The following is a 17,237-nucleotide window of genomic DNA, read 5'->3' on the forward strand; positions in this document are numbered from 1 at the left end:
TCAAAATATCTAAAAACAGGTAGATCAGAGTTAAATAGGCATTGTCTCAAATGTTTCCAAGTTCCTACCAGTAGAGCAGCGGTGTCCTATTCTGGTCCCCGAGGGCTGCTGTCCTGCATGTTTTAGATGTGTCCTTGCTTTTCCTTGCTTTAACACCTGATTTAAATTAATGGTCATCATCAGCTTGTCATCAAGGTCTGGACAAGTCTCTCGAGGACACAGCAATTTCTTTAAGGTGTGTTGAAGCAGGGAAAACCTAAAACATGAGTGGCATGGCCCACCTCTGCAGTAGAGTCTCCAGTGTACTGCTGTTTTGCATTTTGGAGCCATCTACCCTTTAAAGTTACTCAAGTATTACAACCTATTTTTTGTTTAAACAGCAACTGTATAACAATTTGCGTCACAGTACTCCAGTAGTCACCTGACTAACAGACTAACACTTTTACTGTTAGAACTGTTACTAATCTCAGAGTCAGGGAGTGGACAAACGACATTTGAGGGGGCGCTGGGGTGTCTGGTTTGTGGAGTTTGGGAACTGAAGCTCTGGGCTCTTTGGATTGTGGGTCGGAGTCTTTGTTCATCGGGCTTGATTCCCACAGGTGCGACCAGATCGCATCAGATTTATATCTGAGGAGTTCAGAGGCAGGTTTTTAAGCTCTGGTGTTTGAATATCATGCTCTTAAATGTAGCATTTGTACGGTTGATTTGACTACAGACAGCAGGGCTGGGCTCCCTCACACATAAGATAAGCTACAGTTGTTGCCTGTTTCAGCTTATCTGACGAGGTTAAGACTCCACATTATGTTAATATCAACAATTACCACCATTCTGTTCTGCTTCACAGCATATTTTCAAATTCAAAAATACTTCAATAATACCTGTAGAGAAATTAATTTGCTATTTTATTTGTATTTTAGCAGCAGAATTATAGAGTGGGTACGGAAAGTATTCACCCCTTTAAATTTGTCCCTCTTTGTTTCATTACAGTCATTTGCTAAAAACAAAAAAGGTTGGTTTTTTTTCATTAATGTACAGTCAGCACCCCATCTTGACAGAAAAAAACTGAAATGTAGAAAGTTTTTGCAAATTCATTAAAAAAGAAAAACTGAAATATCACATGGTCATAAGTATTCAGAGTTCAAGTTCTTCTCACCTGGATTTGGGGATCCTCTGCCATTCCCCATTGCAGATCCTCTCCAGTTCTGTCAGGTTAGATGGTGAATGTTGTTAGATGCTCGATTGGGTTTAGGTCAGAGTTCCGGCTGGGCCAGTCAAGAACAGTCACAGAGTTGTTCCCAAGCCACTCCTTTGTTATTTTAGTTGTGTGCTTAGGGTCATTGTCTTGTTGGAAGGTGAACCTTCGGCCCAGTCTGAGGTCCTGAGCACTGTGGAGGTTTTCTGCCACGATATATCTGTATCATCTTTCCTTCAATTGCAACCAGTTGTCCTGTCCCTGCAGCTGAAAAACACCCCCATAGCATGATACTGCCACCACCATGTTTCACTGTTGGGATTGTATTCGGCAGATGATGAGCAGTGCCTGCTTTCCTCCACACATACTCTTTAGAATTAATTCCAAGAAGTTCAATCTTGGTTTCGTCAGACCATTTCTCATAGTCTTGGAAACATTTATGTGTTTTTTGGCAAACTCTATGAGGGCTTTCATATGTCTTGCACTGAGGAAAGGCTTCCGTTGGGCCAGTCTCTCATACAGTAAAGCCCCGGCTGGTGGAGGGCTGCAGTGATAGTTGACTTTGTGGAACTTTCTGCATCTCTGGAGCTCAGCCACTGTGATCTTTGGGATCTTCTTTACCTCTCTCACCAAGGCTCTTCTCACACGATTGCTCAGTTTGTCTGGACGGCCCGGTCTAAGAAGAGTTCTGTTTATCACAAACTTCTTCCATTTAAGGATTATGGAGGCCACTGTGCTCAGGAACTTTGAGTGCTACAGAAATGATTTTGTAACCTTGGCCAGATCTGGGCCTTGCCACAATTCTGTCTCTACGCTCCTTGGGCAGAACCTCCGACCTCATGATTCTCATTTGCTCTGACATGCACTGTGAGCTGTAAGGTCTTATATAGACAGGTGTGTGTCTTTCCTTATCAAGTCCAATCAGTTTAATTAAACACGTCTGGACTCAAATGAAGGAGCAGAACCATCTCAAGGAGGATCAAAAGAAATAGACAGCATGTGAGTTCAATATGAATGTCACAGCAAAGGGTCTGAATACTTATGACCATGTGATATTTCAGTTTTTCTTTTTTAATAAATGTGCAAAACGTTTTTGTTTTTTTTCTGTCAAGATGGGATGCTGAGTGTACATTAATGAGAAATAAGATTTACTTTTTATGATTTTAACAAATAACTGCAATGAAACAAAGAGGGAAGAATTTAAAGGGGTCTGAATATTGTCCGTACCCACTGTATGCTGTGAGTTTAATCTTGAATTTACCAAAGTTGGTTGTCAGAACAGGTTTATTTTAGACCGGTTTTGTTATGACGTTGTCAGAGAGGTATGGGTGCAACTAGGGGACAGAAAGCAGAGGTCATTCTAGTTTATTTGACCAACTTCAGCTCCTAAGTGGAAAGGAATAGAGTTAACCGTACTGCTCGCAAAAAAAGATGCAAATACTGTAATTGAGTACTCTGAGGGTGTCACTGTCAAAACTTTCCAAGAGTAGAAGGTTGTGGATCCATGCTAGTCAGAGGCTGGATTATTGTCAAGTCATGAAGGTCTTTGCAGAGACCTTTGGAGAGACACACTGAGGCTACATTTACACCGCAGGCATAAGCCTATCTGGTTTTTGTTGTTTTTTTTTACTGTCAAATGACATAAAATCCAATTTTTTCAAATCAGACCTGGGCCACTTTCACGTGTGGTCCTAAATCAGATATGTATTGGATGTTTTCCAATCCGACTTCGGTGTGAAATGCCAGGTCACATTTCAACGGTCTTTGATGCAGCTGTTAGATTAATGTAACAATTCTCCATTGCTGGGCGATTTTGGATGAAATCTCATCACCGTGGAGGTGCACCACTTCTGGCTCTGATACCTCATTAACACACGTCTCTGTACAGATATTGAAGCCTTCGCTCCAGACATGGCTATTGTTAAAAATGTTGCTCTCCTTTTCCTCACACAATTTGTATGCTTCCACTGCACAAAAGCACCAAACAGAAATCATACAGGCTCCCTGCTGCTGCCTCCAAGTTTATATCCCTACACCTGACGTCACTTACTGCACATGTGGGTCACTTCAAAACAGAAGCCTGTTCACAACAAAGTCCTATATAAGACACATTTTGAATTACTAATGTGAACAGCCACAAAAAAAAAATCTGATCAAAAATGTGAATTGAGCATTAAACCCTGCAGTGGGAGCAGAGCCTAAGATCTTCGGAGAGATCTCTGTGTTTCTGAATGCCAGAAGTCTGATCATATATTATAAGACGGTATCTCTCATGAGAGGCCCTGTCGTTACTCACATGGAAATTCTCACAAACAAATATATTGATATACCAGATATTGGTCACGCTAACAGAATATTTTAAAATGTACCTTGTCTACAGGTTTGGGCCTTTTGTTCACTCCCAGTTTTATCAACATTCAGAAACTCCAACACAGAAAGAGAGAATGTGCTTTGCGTACCATTGGATCAATCATAGAATGGATCAGTCATTGAATTCCCAAAGTACCCGTCACTGCCAAAAACACAGTCATCCCTTTCTACTCTGGCATGTGTAAACCAAAGTGAAACAATGATGATACATCATGATGCATGTTTGGCTTGTTTAAATGAATACAGTGAATTTGAAATAGCACAAAACACTTGCCATTACTCTTGGGCATCGCTTGTTAACAAAAGTAATGAAGACACTTGGGTATATTTGGACTAGACATCTGAGACATCTTGTTTTGCCCATGCCGTACTAGGTTTTATGAAACCCTGCCTCACAGAATTTATGAAACCTTTTTGCAAGAGACACAAATTACACAAAAATGCCCCTCCACTGTGATTGTGCTCCTTGTTGGATAGAATGAGGCTAACACACTTAGGTATTTCAAAACACTGGCTGCCAGAAGAGAGACAGCACATGCTTCCTCCAGTGATTGAAAATCAAAAAGAAACCAGGTTTTTCAATTTGATATCCCATTTATCTGAAATCTGTTCTACTACAATGCCCAGGTATTATAGAATTGCATTAAATTACAGACCAAATAAAAAATGTAATTATCTGACCACATATGTTCTGCCGTGCCTCTCAGGCTATGTACAGGCTCGTATGATACTGAAAGGTTAGATAAATAAGAAAAAAGACACAAAGAACCTTGAAAGTCAAGAGGAAGATCTTAATATAAGATGTGCAATATCTGCCAGTCTACCAGTCTACCTCACAACACTCCACCTGCTTTTTTTGCACTGTTTCTTCTTTCAACCAACTGTATATACTGTTCATATTCTGTGATTATACATATTTTATATATATATATTTTGTATTTTTTTATATATTTTTTATTTCTGACTTTTCAGTCTTTTTACCCCTCCCCTGCATATGTGTGCTAAGTGTACTGCTGCCAACAAAAATAAGTTTCCCCACTGAGGGAGAAAATAAAGGATATCTTATCTTATCTTATCTGATCTTATCTTATCTTATCTTATCTTATCTTAAATCATTATTAGGGCAGCAGAGTTCTACAGAGGCTGTATATCTGTTTACCTCATTTGGGATGGTCTTGTACAGCTCTTCATATAATAATAATAAGCATTGATGTGAAACTAATGCAGGTTGTTTGTCTGTGTGTTTAGGTGGTCCAGCTTCTGCTCAGCAGTAACATGTGTGCCGCCATGCTGGAACCAAAACCCTCGGACCCCAACGGCGTGTCTCCTCTGCATCTCGCAGCGAAGAATGGACACATAGAAGTCATAAGGTCTGAGTGCGCTCTCCTTTCAATCTGTCCTCACAGCATTTACTCTAGCCATCTCTTCACCTGTCTGCTGAGTCCAACAGTGTGGATTAGGGGACGTAGCGCAAGCTCCCATGAGCTGACAAACCATCATTGCCATTTAAATATATTCAACCTTTTACTATGCAGTCAAGATCACATACAACTTTCTGTTTGATTGAATGCCCAGTATAGTCAAAGTTAAGAAGTAGTTGCCCAAGCATTACTGCCTTTTATGATGCTCTTGTTGTTTTGATACAAAGGAAATACAATTCATTTTACTTCAGTTCAGTTCATTTTATTCAAGCCTAATCTTAAAGGCTGAGACAGTGTCTCCCTCTCAAGCCAAAACTTGGAGCTGGTTACACAAGAGATTGAGCTCATAGCTGAAAGCTCTGCTTCTCATTCTGCTTGTTGAAACTCTTAAGCCATAAGTCAGCCTGTGGTCTGACAGCCAAGTGCTCTGTCAGGGTAATCTGGAACTGTGTAGTTTTTAAGGGAGGATGGAGTTTGGACCTTAAGGAGGGGGGGGGGCAACTTTATATTCTGTTCTCAATTTCACAAGGTGCCAATGTAGAGAAACTATGATTAAAGGGGACCTATTATGGCATCTATCTGTTTTAAACAGGCCTTGAATGTCTTAAAAACAAGCTTTTGATTGTTTTTGCTAAATAAATTAGAAATTCAGCCTCTGAGCCATGTCTTTATCTTCCCATTCTCTAACCTCATTATCTATGTGGGATTCTGAGTGGGCGGGGAGGCTATGACAATGAGGCTCTGTGCTGATTGGCTGCCTGAATGACGCGATGCACCGCTACAAAAAAATGGCGGAAGCTCCGGCTGGCGGAGTTAGTTAGCAGAATCTGAACGGCTCATAGAAGCCACATCACACTGGACGGCTCATCCGGGCGGCTGTACAGACACTGCAGAATTTGGTTGCTTTCCTCCTTCTCTGAGTTGGCAGGCTGAGGGGAGACCACTTTATATGTGTTAAAGCAAGAAAAAACTTGTTTTTCATAATAGGTCCCCCTTAAGGGAATATTATTTCTCTTGCTAATAAATTCTAGAAACATGTTTTCTGTGTGAGTGAAAAGACACATATTACTTGAGAATGACTCCAATGTTCCTCACAGTAGTGCTGAAAGTCTTTGTAGATGAACATTTACTTCCAGGAAATCCAGTCAAACGGTCCGCTATGTATCAAAAGCAGAACAGACAGCAGCAGAACACTTCACAAGACCCCAACTGAACTTAACAGTAATCAATTTACGTGTCACTGCTCTAGTGCTTTTCCTGCTCTTTGGCCTGTTCAAAGATTGCCCAAACAAACATTTGCTCTGGGAAGTGAACTCGTAATGTCCAACAGTTAATTAAGTTCTTGGCTACACATTACACAACATATAAGTATACCAGGAATTTTAAGTCACATTAACCCTAACCCCTAAAAACTCATGTTCATAGAAGTTCAATGTTTCATGACTTACATGTAACTTTAATTACACGTTTGCCTCATTTAATATTTGCCTGTAAAAGTGCAAACGGTCCCCCTCAGTTTAGTTCAAATACTCTTTCACATAACTATCTCTTGACTATCTCATCAAAAATCCAGATATGTCAAAATATCTGATTACAGTCTGATTCCATTATTGTTTTTTTTAGAAAGCACAGTATTTGTGTCAGAAATGCCTTAACATGGTACTGTATATTTGTTTCACTCATAGTGTCCCCAAATAAAAGAAAGTCATATGCACAAGCTAATAAACTTCCCAAACTTGATACACGCCAGAAGGCGTCTTTAAGTCCAGTCAGATGTTGGTGTAAGATCTGAGCCTCATAACAACATCGGACCGTATAACCTGATATGAGCTGTAACAACAAGCTTATTTACAATCTGCTCATGCTGGTTCACTGACTCTAGCAGGCTTCCAAGGGTTATCAGCCAAATACAGAAACGCGTCTGAATCCTGCCAGGACATGGGAGAATAATTGGAAAATAAAAAGCTATGAACAATACAATTTTGACACAAACTGTAAATCGGTTGATGAAGTTAATGATTAAATGCCATTTTTGTTGGACTTTAATGTGCAGAAATGCAAATGCCTCTCAATCGCTTGAGCTTTTTTTGTGTGTATTTGTGCTTCTCACATTAATGAGATTATACCATGAATATGATATAATAAACGTTAATATTATGATGTTGGGCTGCAGGTTGCTGATTCAGGCCGGTATAGACATCAATCGACAGTCTGAGTGCGGCACAGCTCTACATCAGGCTTCTCTCTGTGGGAAGACAGAGGTGGTGCGCCTACTGTTGGATGTAAGTCTGTCTGTCTTTCAAGTGAGTGTATAAGCAGCTGTTATTAAGGTTGCCACCCTCCTCTCAGCTGAGCAAGATCGCGCTTCAGCTTTTGTCATTCATCCCACTGAGCTGTGTGAGGAAACCCTCGGAGACATGTTAACATAAGACTATATGCAATCCTGCCACACTTTAAAAGCGCAGCTTTAATCAGTTTTCTCCTGCACTTCCTTCCAGAGCGGCATCAGCGCAGGAGTGAGGAATACTCTGAGTCAGACCGCTTTGGACATCGTTAACCAGTTTACCACCACACAGGCCAGCCGGGAGATCAAACAGCTACTTAGAGGTGAGGCTGGAGCAAGCAAAACAGATTAAAGCACATGTAGGACATAGACCTTTTTTTTTTTTAAATCCTCCTTGTGACAGCGGGTAATACCACAACATGTTTTTAATCCTGTAAAAATTAATGAATATGTCATAAGTGAATGCTTCAAAATAGAGTTTGGGTATGTTTTTAAAAGCAGAAAGCATTCAGTTGGGTGTGAAAATTAATTAATCATACATTTTGATTCTGATCCTCAAGGTCCTGCGTTAAATTCAGAATTCATTCTCGATATAATATGATTACATTTTTTAAGTTTTCATCATTGAATGCTGGTCAGCAGCTGTTCTATATGAGGCCCCAGAGAGTTTAATGCTCAGTCATTTGAATAAACACACAATAAAAAATGGACAAAACACCACCTAGTTAAGAGAACAACTTCATTATTTTGATAACATATATGCTGCAAAGACTCGTAACACAAGCAATGAATTAACTCAGGTAGGTCCAAACAGGTAAATCTGATCATTTATTGTCAGTTAGAAAAAGTTGTCACTGCTAGTACGTAGTACTTTAGCCAAAATGTATGTAGTATGCAGGTGTAGACTGCAAGAAATACTATTGTGTGTAACTGACCAGTGCACCTCACATAAATCCCATGACCCTAAACAAGCACCAGGACAGTATGCAGTGCATACTGTATACTACATTGTATGAATGTTACATAGTATGCATTTTTCAAAAGGGTACTTAAGTGTCCATCACTGTTTATGGTCTCTCCTGAAACATTTTCATTATTTATGCCATTTTGCAAATTACGCAAAAAAGGGCCCAGCATGTTTTCTACTATGTCAGTTGCTGTCCTTTAACTTTTATTCATGTATTCATTTCTGAAATTTCAGTGAATCAAGCACTCTTGGCAGAGAGAAGGCATTAGTGTTCCAGTGTGTTTGACTTTCCTTTTACAAATGAGTCAAGTCTGGAACAGCTTTGTTTCCTGTTGAATATCTTTTCTGCTCCGTATTACCTGAACGATAAACTCTGAGGGTTAACTTTAGCAGCTGCTGCCTAGAAAACATCAATACATAGTCTACATCAAGAGCCACAAGGGAAGTCAGTGTCGACAAGCACATCAAACTTGTTCAGAAATCGACTTTTCAAAGTTGTGAATTAATTTTGAATCTGAGAAAACATGTTTACCAATTCTTATATCCTCTAGCGTTCAGTTCAAGATGGAGTGATATGATCATGTTATTAATATTAATGTATCGTGACTAGCTCGCTTCTTCATCATGGAACTAACAAACATTTTAAAATATTTTGTAAAAACATTTACAAAGCATTTGTCACACATGCTAAACAACCGCATGTCTGAATTATTTTGTATGAGGATATTGCTGCTTGTATTGCATAAACATGAGGACATTACCATAATGTCACATTACCACAGACAAGGATCCAGCAACACATTTTGTGTGGATTCAACAGTCTTAACTGAAACAGATTTGGGTTTTTTTCTGTTTTGAATCTATGAAATACTAAGAACTAGACTTAACTATTAATTGTGATAGTTTAAGTGCTGATCTGCCCCCGCCTGCTGCTTTCTGCTCCATAACCATGTCTGTCATCTTGTTTTGTAGATGCCTCAGCTGCAATGCAGGTGCGAGCACTGAAGGACTACTGCAACAACTACGACCTCACCAGCCTCAACATTAAAGCTGGAGACATTATCACGGTACAATCCTCTAGTAATAATCCCAACCTAATGTTAAATGTCAGTCACCCTATTGAGTACTACACTTTTTTTTTTTTCAAATTCACCACACTGAAAAAAGGAACAATTTTCTTTATAATGTTGCTTGAATTATTTATTTTACTTGACTTGTGCACTACTTTTTAGTTTGTGCTCTCTTGAATCTTAAATAACACATTATAGCATACAGATTAGTGATAGTTTTAAGGGAATATTCAAAACCAGGTGTAATTATCTGTTTTGTTTTTAACAAGGCAAATGGCAATGTGAACATTAGCTTACTAATGTAACCGATTATTAAAAGGAGAAACATGTAATATAAGATAAGATGTACTTTAATGATCCTAGGATACTTAATATCATATCTGACATTAAAGTTATTTTAATGCACCTAAATAATCATGTTGAGTATGAAATGTTTTATTTTTGTTGCATACGTTCAACATAATATACATCAGATTAGAAAATGGTTAATATGAGCCAGAACATGACTTCATACAGACAGATCAGTTTCATTTTCTGTTAATCTTAAACACATAACACACATTTCTTCATGTACAGTATTTGTCTCTAAATAAAACTAAAATCAGACCCATGTCTCCAAAGGATTGACAGTTAAAATTATCATTTTGATAAATTGCCATGTATCTCCCATTAGTCTATAATTTTTGGCAAAATGTAAAAGCTCATGGTTGCATAGTGACTTCCTGCTCACACAACATCAAGGGCAACATCTATCTTCCCTTTTTGAAGTGAAACAGATGTGTACTTCCTTGGCTGGCTCCTAAAGCAAGTCAGTCTCCTTTAACGCTAATTTTAAAATGTCTAACTGCAGTTTGGAACAAAAAATGTTTCAATTTTCAAAGCTGGATTTCACATCCATGATAACTGTGGGGCTAGTTAATATTTGCCTAATAAGGTACAATTATATAAAGCCACATGTAGCCTACTGTATATGCACAGATAAAGGTGTGTTTTCTTACATTAGCAGCTTGCTGTCATCCCTTTAGCTTCTTATCGCCTAGCAATAATTGTGAACTTGACATCTGAGCTGTAAATACAGATCTTGCAGAGCACAACCGTTCTTATTTCACCCTCGGTCAATGGCCATTACTGAGGCTAACTGGAGGACGGCTTCTAGCGTGTCGACCGTTAGCATTTACAGCAAACACAAAAGCCAGCTCCTCCAGTAGAGTCACCATCCAGGTTGGCCTGGACTGTCGGACCACTGCCCAACAGTCGACTAGCTACCTTTCCCCTGACCTCCGTCAAAACTCCGCCCTGGAGACTCCTAGGCTGCAGCCAGTTAGCCAAGTGTTCCCAAGTCGAGGGTCCAAGCAGAGCTTAGTTGGAGCTCCAAGAGGCCTTTATTAAAGGGGACCTATTATGAAAAACACGTTTTTTCTTGCTTTAACATATATAAAGTGGTCTCTCCTCAGCCTGCCAACTCAGAGAAGGAGGAAAGCAACCAAATTCTGCAGTGTCTGTACAGCCGCCCGGATGAGCCATCCAGTGGGATGTGGCTTCTACGAGCCGTTCAGATTCTGCTCCCGTCGTGACGTCACGACAGGAGCGATGCGTGAAACCACGCCCACAACTAACTCCGCCGGCCGGAGCTTCCGCCATTTTTTCGTAGCGGTGTATCGCGCAGTGTTGCCAACTCCTCAGTAAGGAAAGTCGCTATTGGCTGTCCCAAAAGTCGCTAGAAGTCGCTAAATGACGTCATCGCCTAATTTGCATAATTGGCAATTTACATATAACTGTAATGGACGCTGTAGGAGAGAGGAATAACGTTGTGGGAAAGTGAGTAAAAAACACCCTAAATATGTTTAGAACTACAAATGTACAAAAATAATTTCAACATTAACAACATTTAATGATTTTAATGCTTTGTCTAGATCCACATTACACACATCAGTTTTGTCCTGTATTGTTAAATGTTATAACAGCAAATTGAATCAAAAGATTGTTATGTAGGGTGAAATTGCTAGCTCTACAACCAACCCTCCTCCTTTATCCGGGCTTGGGACCGGCAAAGTGACCCAAAAGAAAAAAGAAACGTTTACATTTACATCCCGCTCTGCAAGCCAGCGGCGGCTTTGCGCAAGCGCATTTCATTTGCAGTCTGGACGCGGAGTGGTGAGGGTCTCCTCTCTGCTCTGCTCTGCCCACCAGATAAGTCTCCAATAACACCAGAAAAACTTGCTAGATTTGTCGCTAGTCGCTTTTTTGAAAAAAAGTCACTATAGGGGTCTGAAAAGTTGCTAAATATAGCGACAAAGTCGCTAAGTTGGCAACACTGGTCATTCGCGTCATCGCATCAGGCAGCCAATCAGCACAGAGCCTCATTATCATAGCCGCTCAGAATCCCACATAGAGAAGGAGGTTAGAGAATGGGAAGATAAAGACATGGCTCAGAGGCTGAATTTCTAATGTATTTAGTAAGAACAATCAAAAGCTTGTTTTTAAGACATTCAAGGCCTGTTTAAAATAGGTATTAGATGCCATAATATGTCCCCTTTAAGCACACTTCTCATTTCAAATATTGTTTCTGTTACATCAGAAATATGGATGGATGGATGGATGGATGGATGGATGGATGGATCAATGGATAGATTTGAACGGAGGGAATGTCATGCGTCACTAGTTAGTGTCATAGCTAGTATAGTTAATCAGCCGCAGGGCTTTTTCACGATGGCTATTTGCCAGTTTTTGGATTGACCGGGGCTCAGCATAATGTCCATATCAGACATTTACGATGATAAAATGGACTCTTCAGAAAACGATACAGTAATTTTCCAGTTCTTTTTATACAGCCTACAGTTGGCACAAATGCAGAAGTTTTGTAATTTGTATACTGTGCTACGATTAGAAATCACTGGACTGAAATTAGCCTGTACTAGGTATGTGATGGGTTTGTGTTTAGTTTATAAGGTAATTTTATGGAAATGTGTGTGTTTGTGTGTGTGTGTACAGGTTTTAGAGCAGCACTCTGACGGCAGGTGGAAAGGCTGTATCCATGATAACCGCACTGGAAATGACCGGGTGGGCTACTTCCCCTCTAACATGGTGGAAGTCATCAAGAGGGCAGGTGACCACCCACATCACAGCTGTGTGTTTGTGTATGGGTGGGTGGATGTGTGGCTTCTGCACGTGTGAGTTCAGCAGCTGCTCCGTAGCTACAGTTGGTCAGTCGTCGTAGTTAGCTGCAGCGTCATCAGTCTCTGAACTACCCATCTGTTTTCTCCATCCTGTAAGTCATGTTCATTGATCAAACACTGTCCTGACAAACACTGTCCTATATTGGCTGAACATTCCTTCCCCCCTCCTCAGAATATTTGATCCTTCTGTCACCCTCCTTTTGCTACCGCTCCCCAAACCAGCCTGCTTTACTCGTGATGCTTTTGTTCATATTGTTTGCTTTATTGCTAAGATAATTATATATTCTGATTTTTATGAATATATTCCATTTGAATATATGGGTTTATTATTATCTCATGTGTTTATTTTAATCAGTTAATAATTTATTTTGCATTTTGAGATTTCTTTCTGGTTAGATATGTTTGGTTTCCAGTTGACTGATCAGTTGTTGTGTTGTTGTTGTTGTTGTTTTTGTTTTGCACCCTTCCGTCCCACTGGCTTGTGCCCAGGTCACTCCCCATCCCAGCAGTGCCACACCCTCCTCCTCCGCAGGCCCAACCCTTGTCCCATTGGCTCGCCCAACGGACACTCATACCCCCCCACCAAAGTCCTCCCCCTGCATTTGCCCACCCCTCCTCCCCTTCATCCCGACATACAGTCTCTCCCTCGCTTCTCCTCATTTGGGTACGTTCCTCTTCCCATCTCTCCTCCCTCTCTGTCTACTCCTCTGTCCTCTTCTCCTCCTCTCTCCACTTCTCAGGAGCAGCAAAGTCAGACAGGTACATACTGTAAATCACAGATAAGCATCTTTTTCATGGTCTTTGACAAGGCAGCATATCATGTTAGCTTGTTGCTGTCCTTCAGCAAAGGATCAGTTCACTCAGATGGAGAAAACTCTTTCTGCGCTACTGCAGGTGGATTTTTGCTGTTTTTTATTCTGTTAGTATGTATTTTTTGTACAAAATAGTTTATTTAGAGATACATTTTTGGACCTTTTTTTCCTTTTTCAGTCTTCAAGAGATGATATTTAATTACTGCAACTAGGGTAAAAGAAATGTCCTTAAACACCTTTGTGCTGGAATAGTTTTTTTTCATAATCCGAGTGAATTGACCCTTTGAAATATTCAGAAGCTCCCATTTTTATAGGTGAATATGCTGTACATACAAGAGCAAAATTAGGAATTATCCACCATTTCATAACCAGTTTCAGTCAAAGGTTTGGTTTTACCTAACAGGTAAGTCTGTCCAAATGTTTGACTGGTACTGAAGTAGATGTATTTGAAGCATAACATAATAGCACATTTACTATCAAACGGCATTAATGGTAGAATCCATATGAAATATATCATTTAAATTTCAAATGTGCAAAAATTGTATCACCTCTTGAAAGAATCTTTATAGTATCTCAGTAAGAGTATTTTTGATGAATATTTCCTTTCGAATCAAAAAATCCTATTTCAAACAATTTATACCATATTCAAAATACAAAAGTGAACACATCTGTGCTTGACTGAAGCACGGTGGTGGGAGTGTGTTGACATGGGTCTGCATTAGTCTATAAAGACTGCTAGAAATGTAAAATCAATTAAAGCTGCAAGCAGCGATGAACTTGCACTCATGGCCACCACCCCCCATAAGCATATCAGAAATTACACCACCCACGACTTTCTATGTCAAACCATTCAAAAGTTATGGCATAAAAATAGCGTCGCCACGGTAACGCTTTTGAAAGAGAAAAGTAATGCACGTCGTCACAGGATTGAGACGCATATTTTGATGTATAATACACCTGGGTGCAAGTTATGGTTCGGGCCGTATTAACTGCTGAAGGAATGGCATAAATTGCGCCAAAATTACACGATTAATTCAAAATGTTCAAAATGGCCGACTTCCTGTTCGGTTTCGGCCATGGCGCCAAGAGACTTTTCTTTAAGTTGCGACATGATACAGGTGTGTACCGATTTTCCTGCATGTACGTCAAACCGTATTGTGGGGCTTGAGGCACAAAGTTTTCTAGGGGGCGCTGTTGAGCCATTTTACCACGCTCATTAATGCAAACCATTAAATATCAAATTTATCACCAGGCCTGGCTTGCGTGCAAAATTTGGTGACTTTTGGGGCACGTTTAGGCGGGCAAAAAGGCCCTCCTTTCGTCAGAAGAAAAATTCCTACAGATACAACAGGGCCTTCGCACTGTAAGTGCTCGGGCCCTAATAAATGGCATCATGAATGCCTGTGGATATACTGAAATACCAACAGACTCACAGTTTCAGAGGCTCAACAGAGAGCAAATAGGGAGAAATAAGAATAGAAAAGTAACACCTCCGACCTGGTTGATATGTCATCTCCCTTGAATCCAAATTAATGGATTTTAATGTCTTAATTAAATAAATGGATGTCTTAACGAAGAAAAGTAGTGCAGCACAACCTCACGAGGCCTGGGCTGCTGAAACCATTTGTTTCTGAAGAACTGGAGAATATCACACTACAAATGTGTACCACCGCTGGTATCCTCTATGTTGTGGTGGATTAAACCATCTGTCCCTTTTCTATTCCTGCTCCAATTCTATTTAGGGTTAGGGAGGGCTGGAGCCTAACCAATGATCGAACCGTTTATCAAAGAGTATTTGATTAGACATAAATCATCAGAAAAAATGTCTTTTGATCCTGAACATTTTTATTATAAGAAAGTAGTCCAAAATCCAAAATGATGTCCCACAACTCCAGTTGTAGAGTTCGTGTTTAGAAGCATATCAGATTTAACTGTATACATTCTGAATCAGATTAGTTCCTAGACTGTTCATCTTGGACTGAGAGGTGATCCAAATCATTTGACATTTATCTGATACCTTACAGGGGTAAATTAAGATCTTTAAAAAGCTCTCAAAACCTTTTGGTCTTGAAATCCTAAGCACATGGAGGTGTTGTTTAGAGGTGACATGTTTATCCAACTTTGTTCACTTAAGAGATGAAAATAACTAATCGTGAAATTGTATCGTTCACATTATCACACATGTAATGTTTGTGCAGCTAATTAGTGACTCCATTTCTGATAAGAACTTTTGCTCAAAAATGTTTGGACCAAAATAGCAGCAGTAACAAAAGTGTGTGCGTGCATGTGTTTGTGTGCGGTTTTTGAGAAACAGGTTCAAGGACTGCAGAGCTGAGTCCTCAGGACTCTCCTACCTTGGGACACCATAGCAGCACCAGTGAGGACATCTGGGTGTTGCGTAAACCACTGGCAGGTAAGCGCACAAGGTCGTGTGTGAGCAAGAGCAGAGTTTCCTGTGTTTTAGAAATACTCCCTTTTTAAAGTGTGTGTTTATGTGTGCAGCTGGTGAGCGCAGCGGCAGTGTCGGCAGCCTCGGAAGTGCTCGGTCATCCAGCAGCCTGCAGAGCTCTGGAAACACTCATGTTCTGACCACACCCGCACCCAGTCCGCACCCGGCGCTCACACCGGGAGTCAACACTCATGGCCTCAACGCGCCAGGCCTGCATGCACAAGCAGAAGGGGTCAAGGTGCGACGCTCCCTGCATTTATATGCATGATTTTGCCTTCTGTTGTTGAAACAAGCTGCTCCTGAGCTGGATCTTTTATAACATCAACAATAATTTGATTTCTGGGAAATGACAGAACATTTTTTTGAAAACCACAAATCTGTTTCCTGCTCAGTGTGTGTTTTCGTGGGAGAGATCAGCATCACCTTTTTTTTTGTCAGTAAACAGTAAACTAGGTGCGATATGTCTGTGGTTTTTCACTTTTATTCGTTTCATCAATTACATCGTAGCCTCCAAACTCTGTCTTGACAAACTGCAGAAGCTGAATTTCAAAATGAATTTACTTTCACTTTTGTTTTTTCTTTTGAGCTCAGATTAGCCATCTTTGGTTGTTTTCCGATCACTTACAGGTAGGGCCAGATCCTGCAGCTCAGCCTTGGAGTTTTATATTCAAAACCACCTCACTTCTTTTTGTTGAGGGTCGTTCTATCAGTTTTGGTTTTACATATCTACTTACTTATTTACTTATCTATTCACAATACATTAAAGTTGTAGTACATTACACTCATTTAACAGGCGCATTTATTCAGGGACAGAAATATTGAACTGTAGGAAGCAACGTGGGTTCAGTATTTTTTTCCCAAAGATTCTTTGTCATGTGGACTGGGATGTACTTGGCTGTTTTGATTATGATGAAAATAACAGCCATCTAATGTTGCTGTAAATATCAGAAAGCACCTTTTTGAATACATTGTATCCTTTTTGTCCTCTCAGTTGTAGAGGTCTTCTTAGCTGTTATTTCTTTGGGTAATTTCACTGCTTGCATTGTGCATTTCCTTCTTTACCTGCTATTTCTCTGTGCACCTACAGAAATTCCTGGTTTCACAAAACCATTTTCACATCTGTGCTTTTCAGTCCCTGATCTTATCTTTATATGGCTCATTATCTCATTTTCAAAAATGCTTTTTATTCCTAAATCAAGTACCGGTATGTGAATAGTCAGGCTGTGGTTTCAACCACGTTTGTTAATTTGCAGTTGTAATTTAATTTTGTAATCACATCTTGTTATGAAGCAACGGCATTAATTTAATTTGGATTTTAAGCTTATCCTACCTTAAAGGAATCTCAACTAATATTATGCCTTATTGGACTCTGGCATTTATTTAGTCATTAAGCCTTTGATATTTCAAAGACTCAAGATGTTCTGACAAACTCAAAGTAAATCCTTTCATTGGTAGTCCTGTATTGTTGTTTGCCATTCAAGGCATTAATGATGACA

The 17,237-nt window shown here is 39.9% G+C and overlaps 1 protein-coding gene across 5 annotated transcripts in view; it reads left to right on the forward strand.

Annotated features, from left to right (window-relative positions):
* LOC133441769 (caskin-1-like) overlaps positions 1–17,237 on the forward strand; it is a 57,685-nt gene that overhangs the window by 14,129 nt on the left and 26,319 nt on the right. For 3 of the 5 annotated variants that reach the window (XM_061719399.1, XM_061719407.1, XM_061719416.1), the window contains exons 6-13: positions 4,811–4,932; positions 7,157–7,265; positions 7,482–7,590; positions 9,207–9,301; positions 12,296–12,410; positions 12,970–13,239; positions 15,607–15,705; positions 15,795–15,979. In XM_061719399.1, coding sequence (XP_061575383.1) covers positions 4,811–4,932; positions 7,157–7,265; positions 7,482–7,590; positions 9,207–9,301; positions 12,296–12,410; positions 12,970–13,239; positions 15,607–15,705; positions 15,795–15,979 — 1,104 coding nt within the window. Of the gene's footprint in view, positions 1–4,810; positions 4,933–7,156; positions 7,266–7,481; positions 7,591–9,206; positions 9,302–12,295; positions 12,411–12,969; positions 13,240–15,600; positions 15,706–15,794; positions 15,980–17,237 lie in introns of all 5 variants that reach the window. The other 2 variants (XM_061719425.1, XM_061719433.1) reach the window with 2 other exon arrangements.

The sequence above is a fragment of the Cololabis saira genome, chromosome 1 (genome assembly GCF_033807715.1).
Source record: "Cololabis saira isolate AMF1-May2022 chromosome 1, fColSai1.1, whole genome shotgun sequence".
Taxonomy (NCBI): Eukaryota; Metazoa; Chordata; class Actinopteri; order Beloniformes; family Belonidae; genus Cololabis; species Cololabis saira.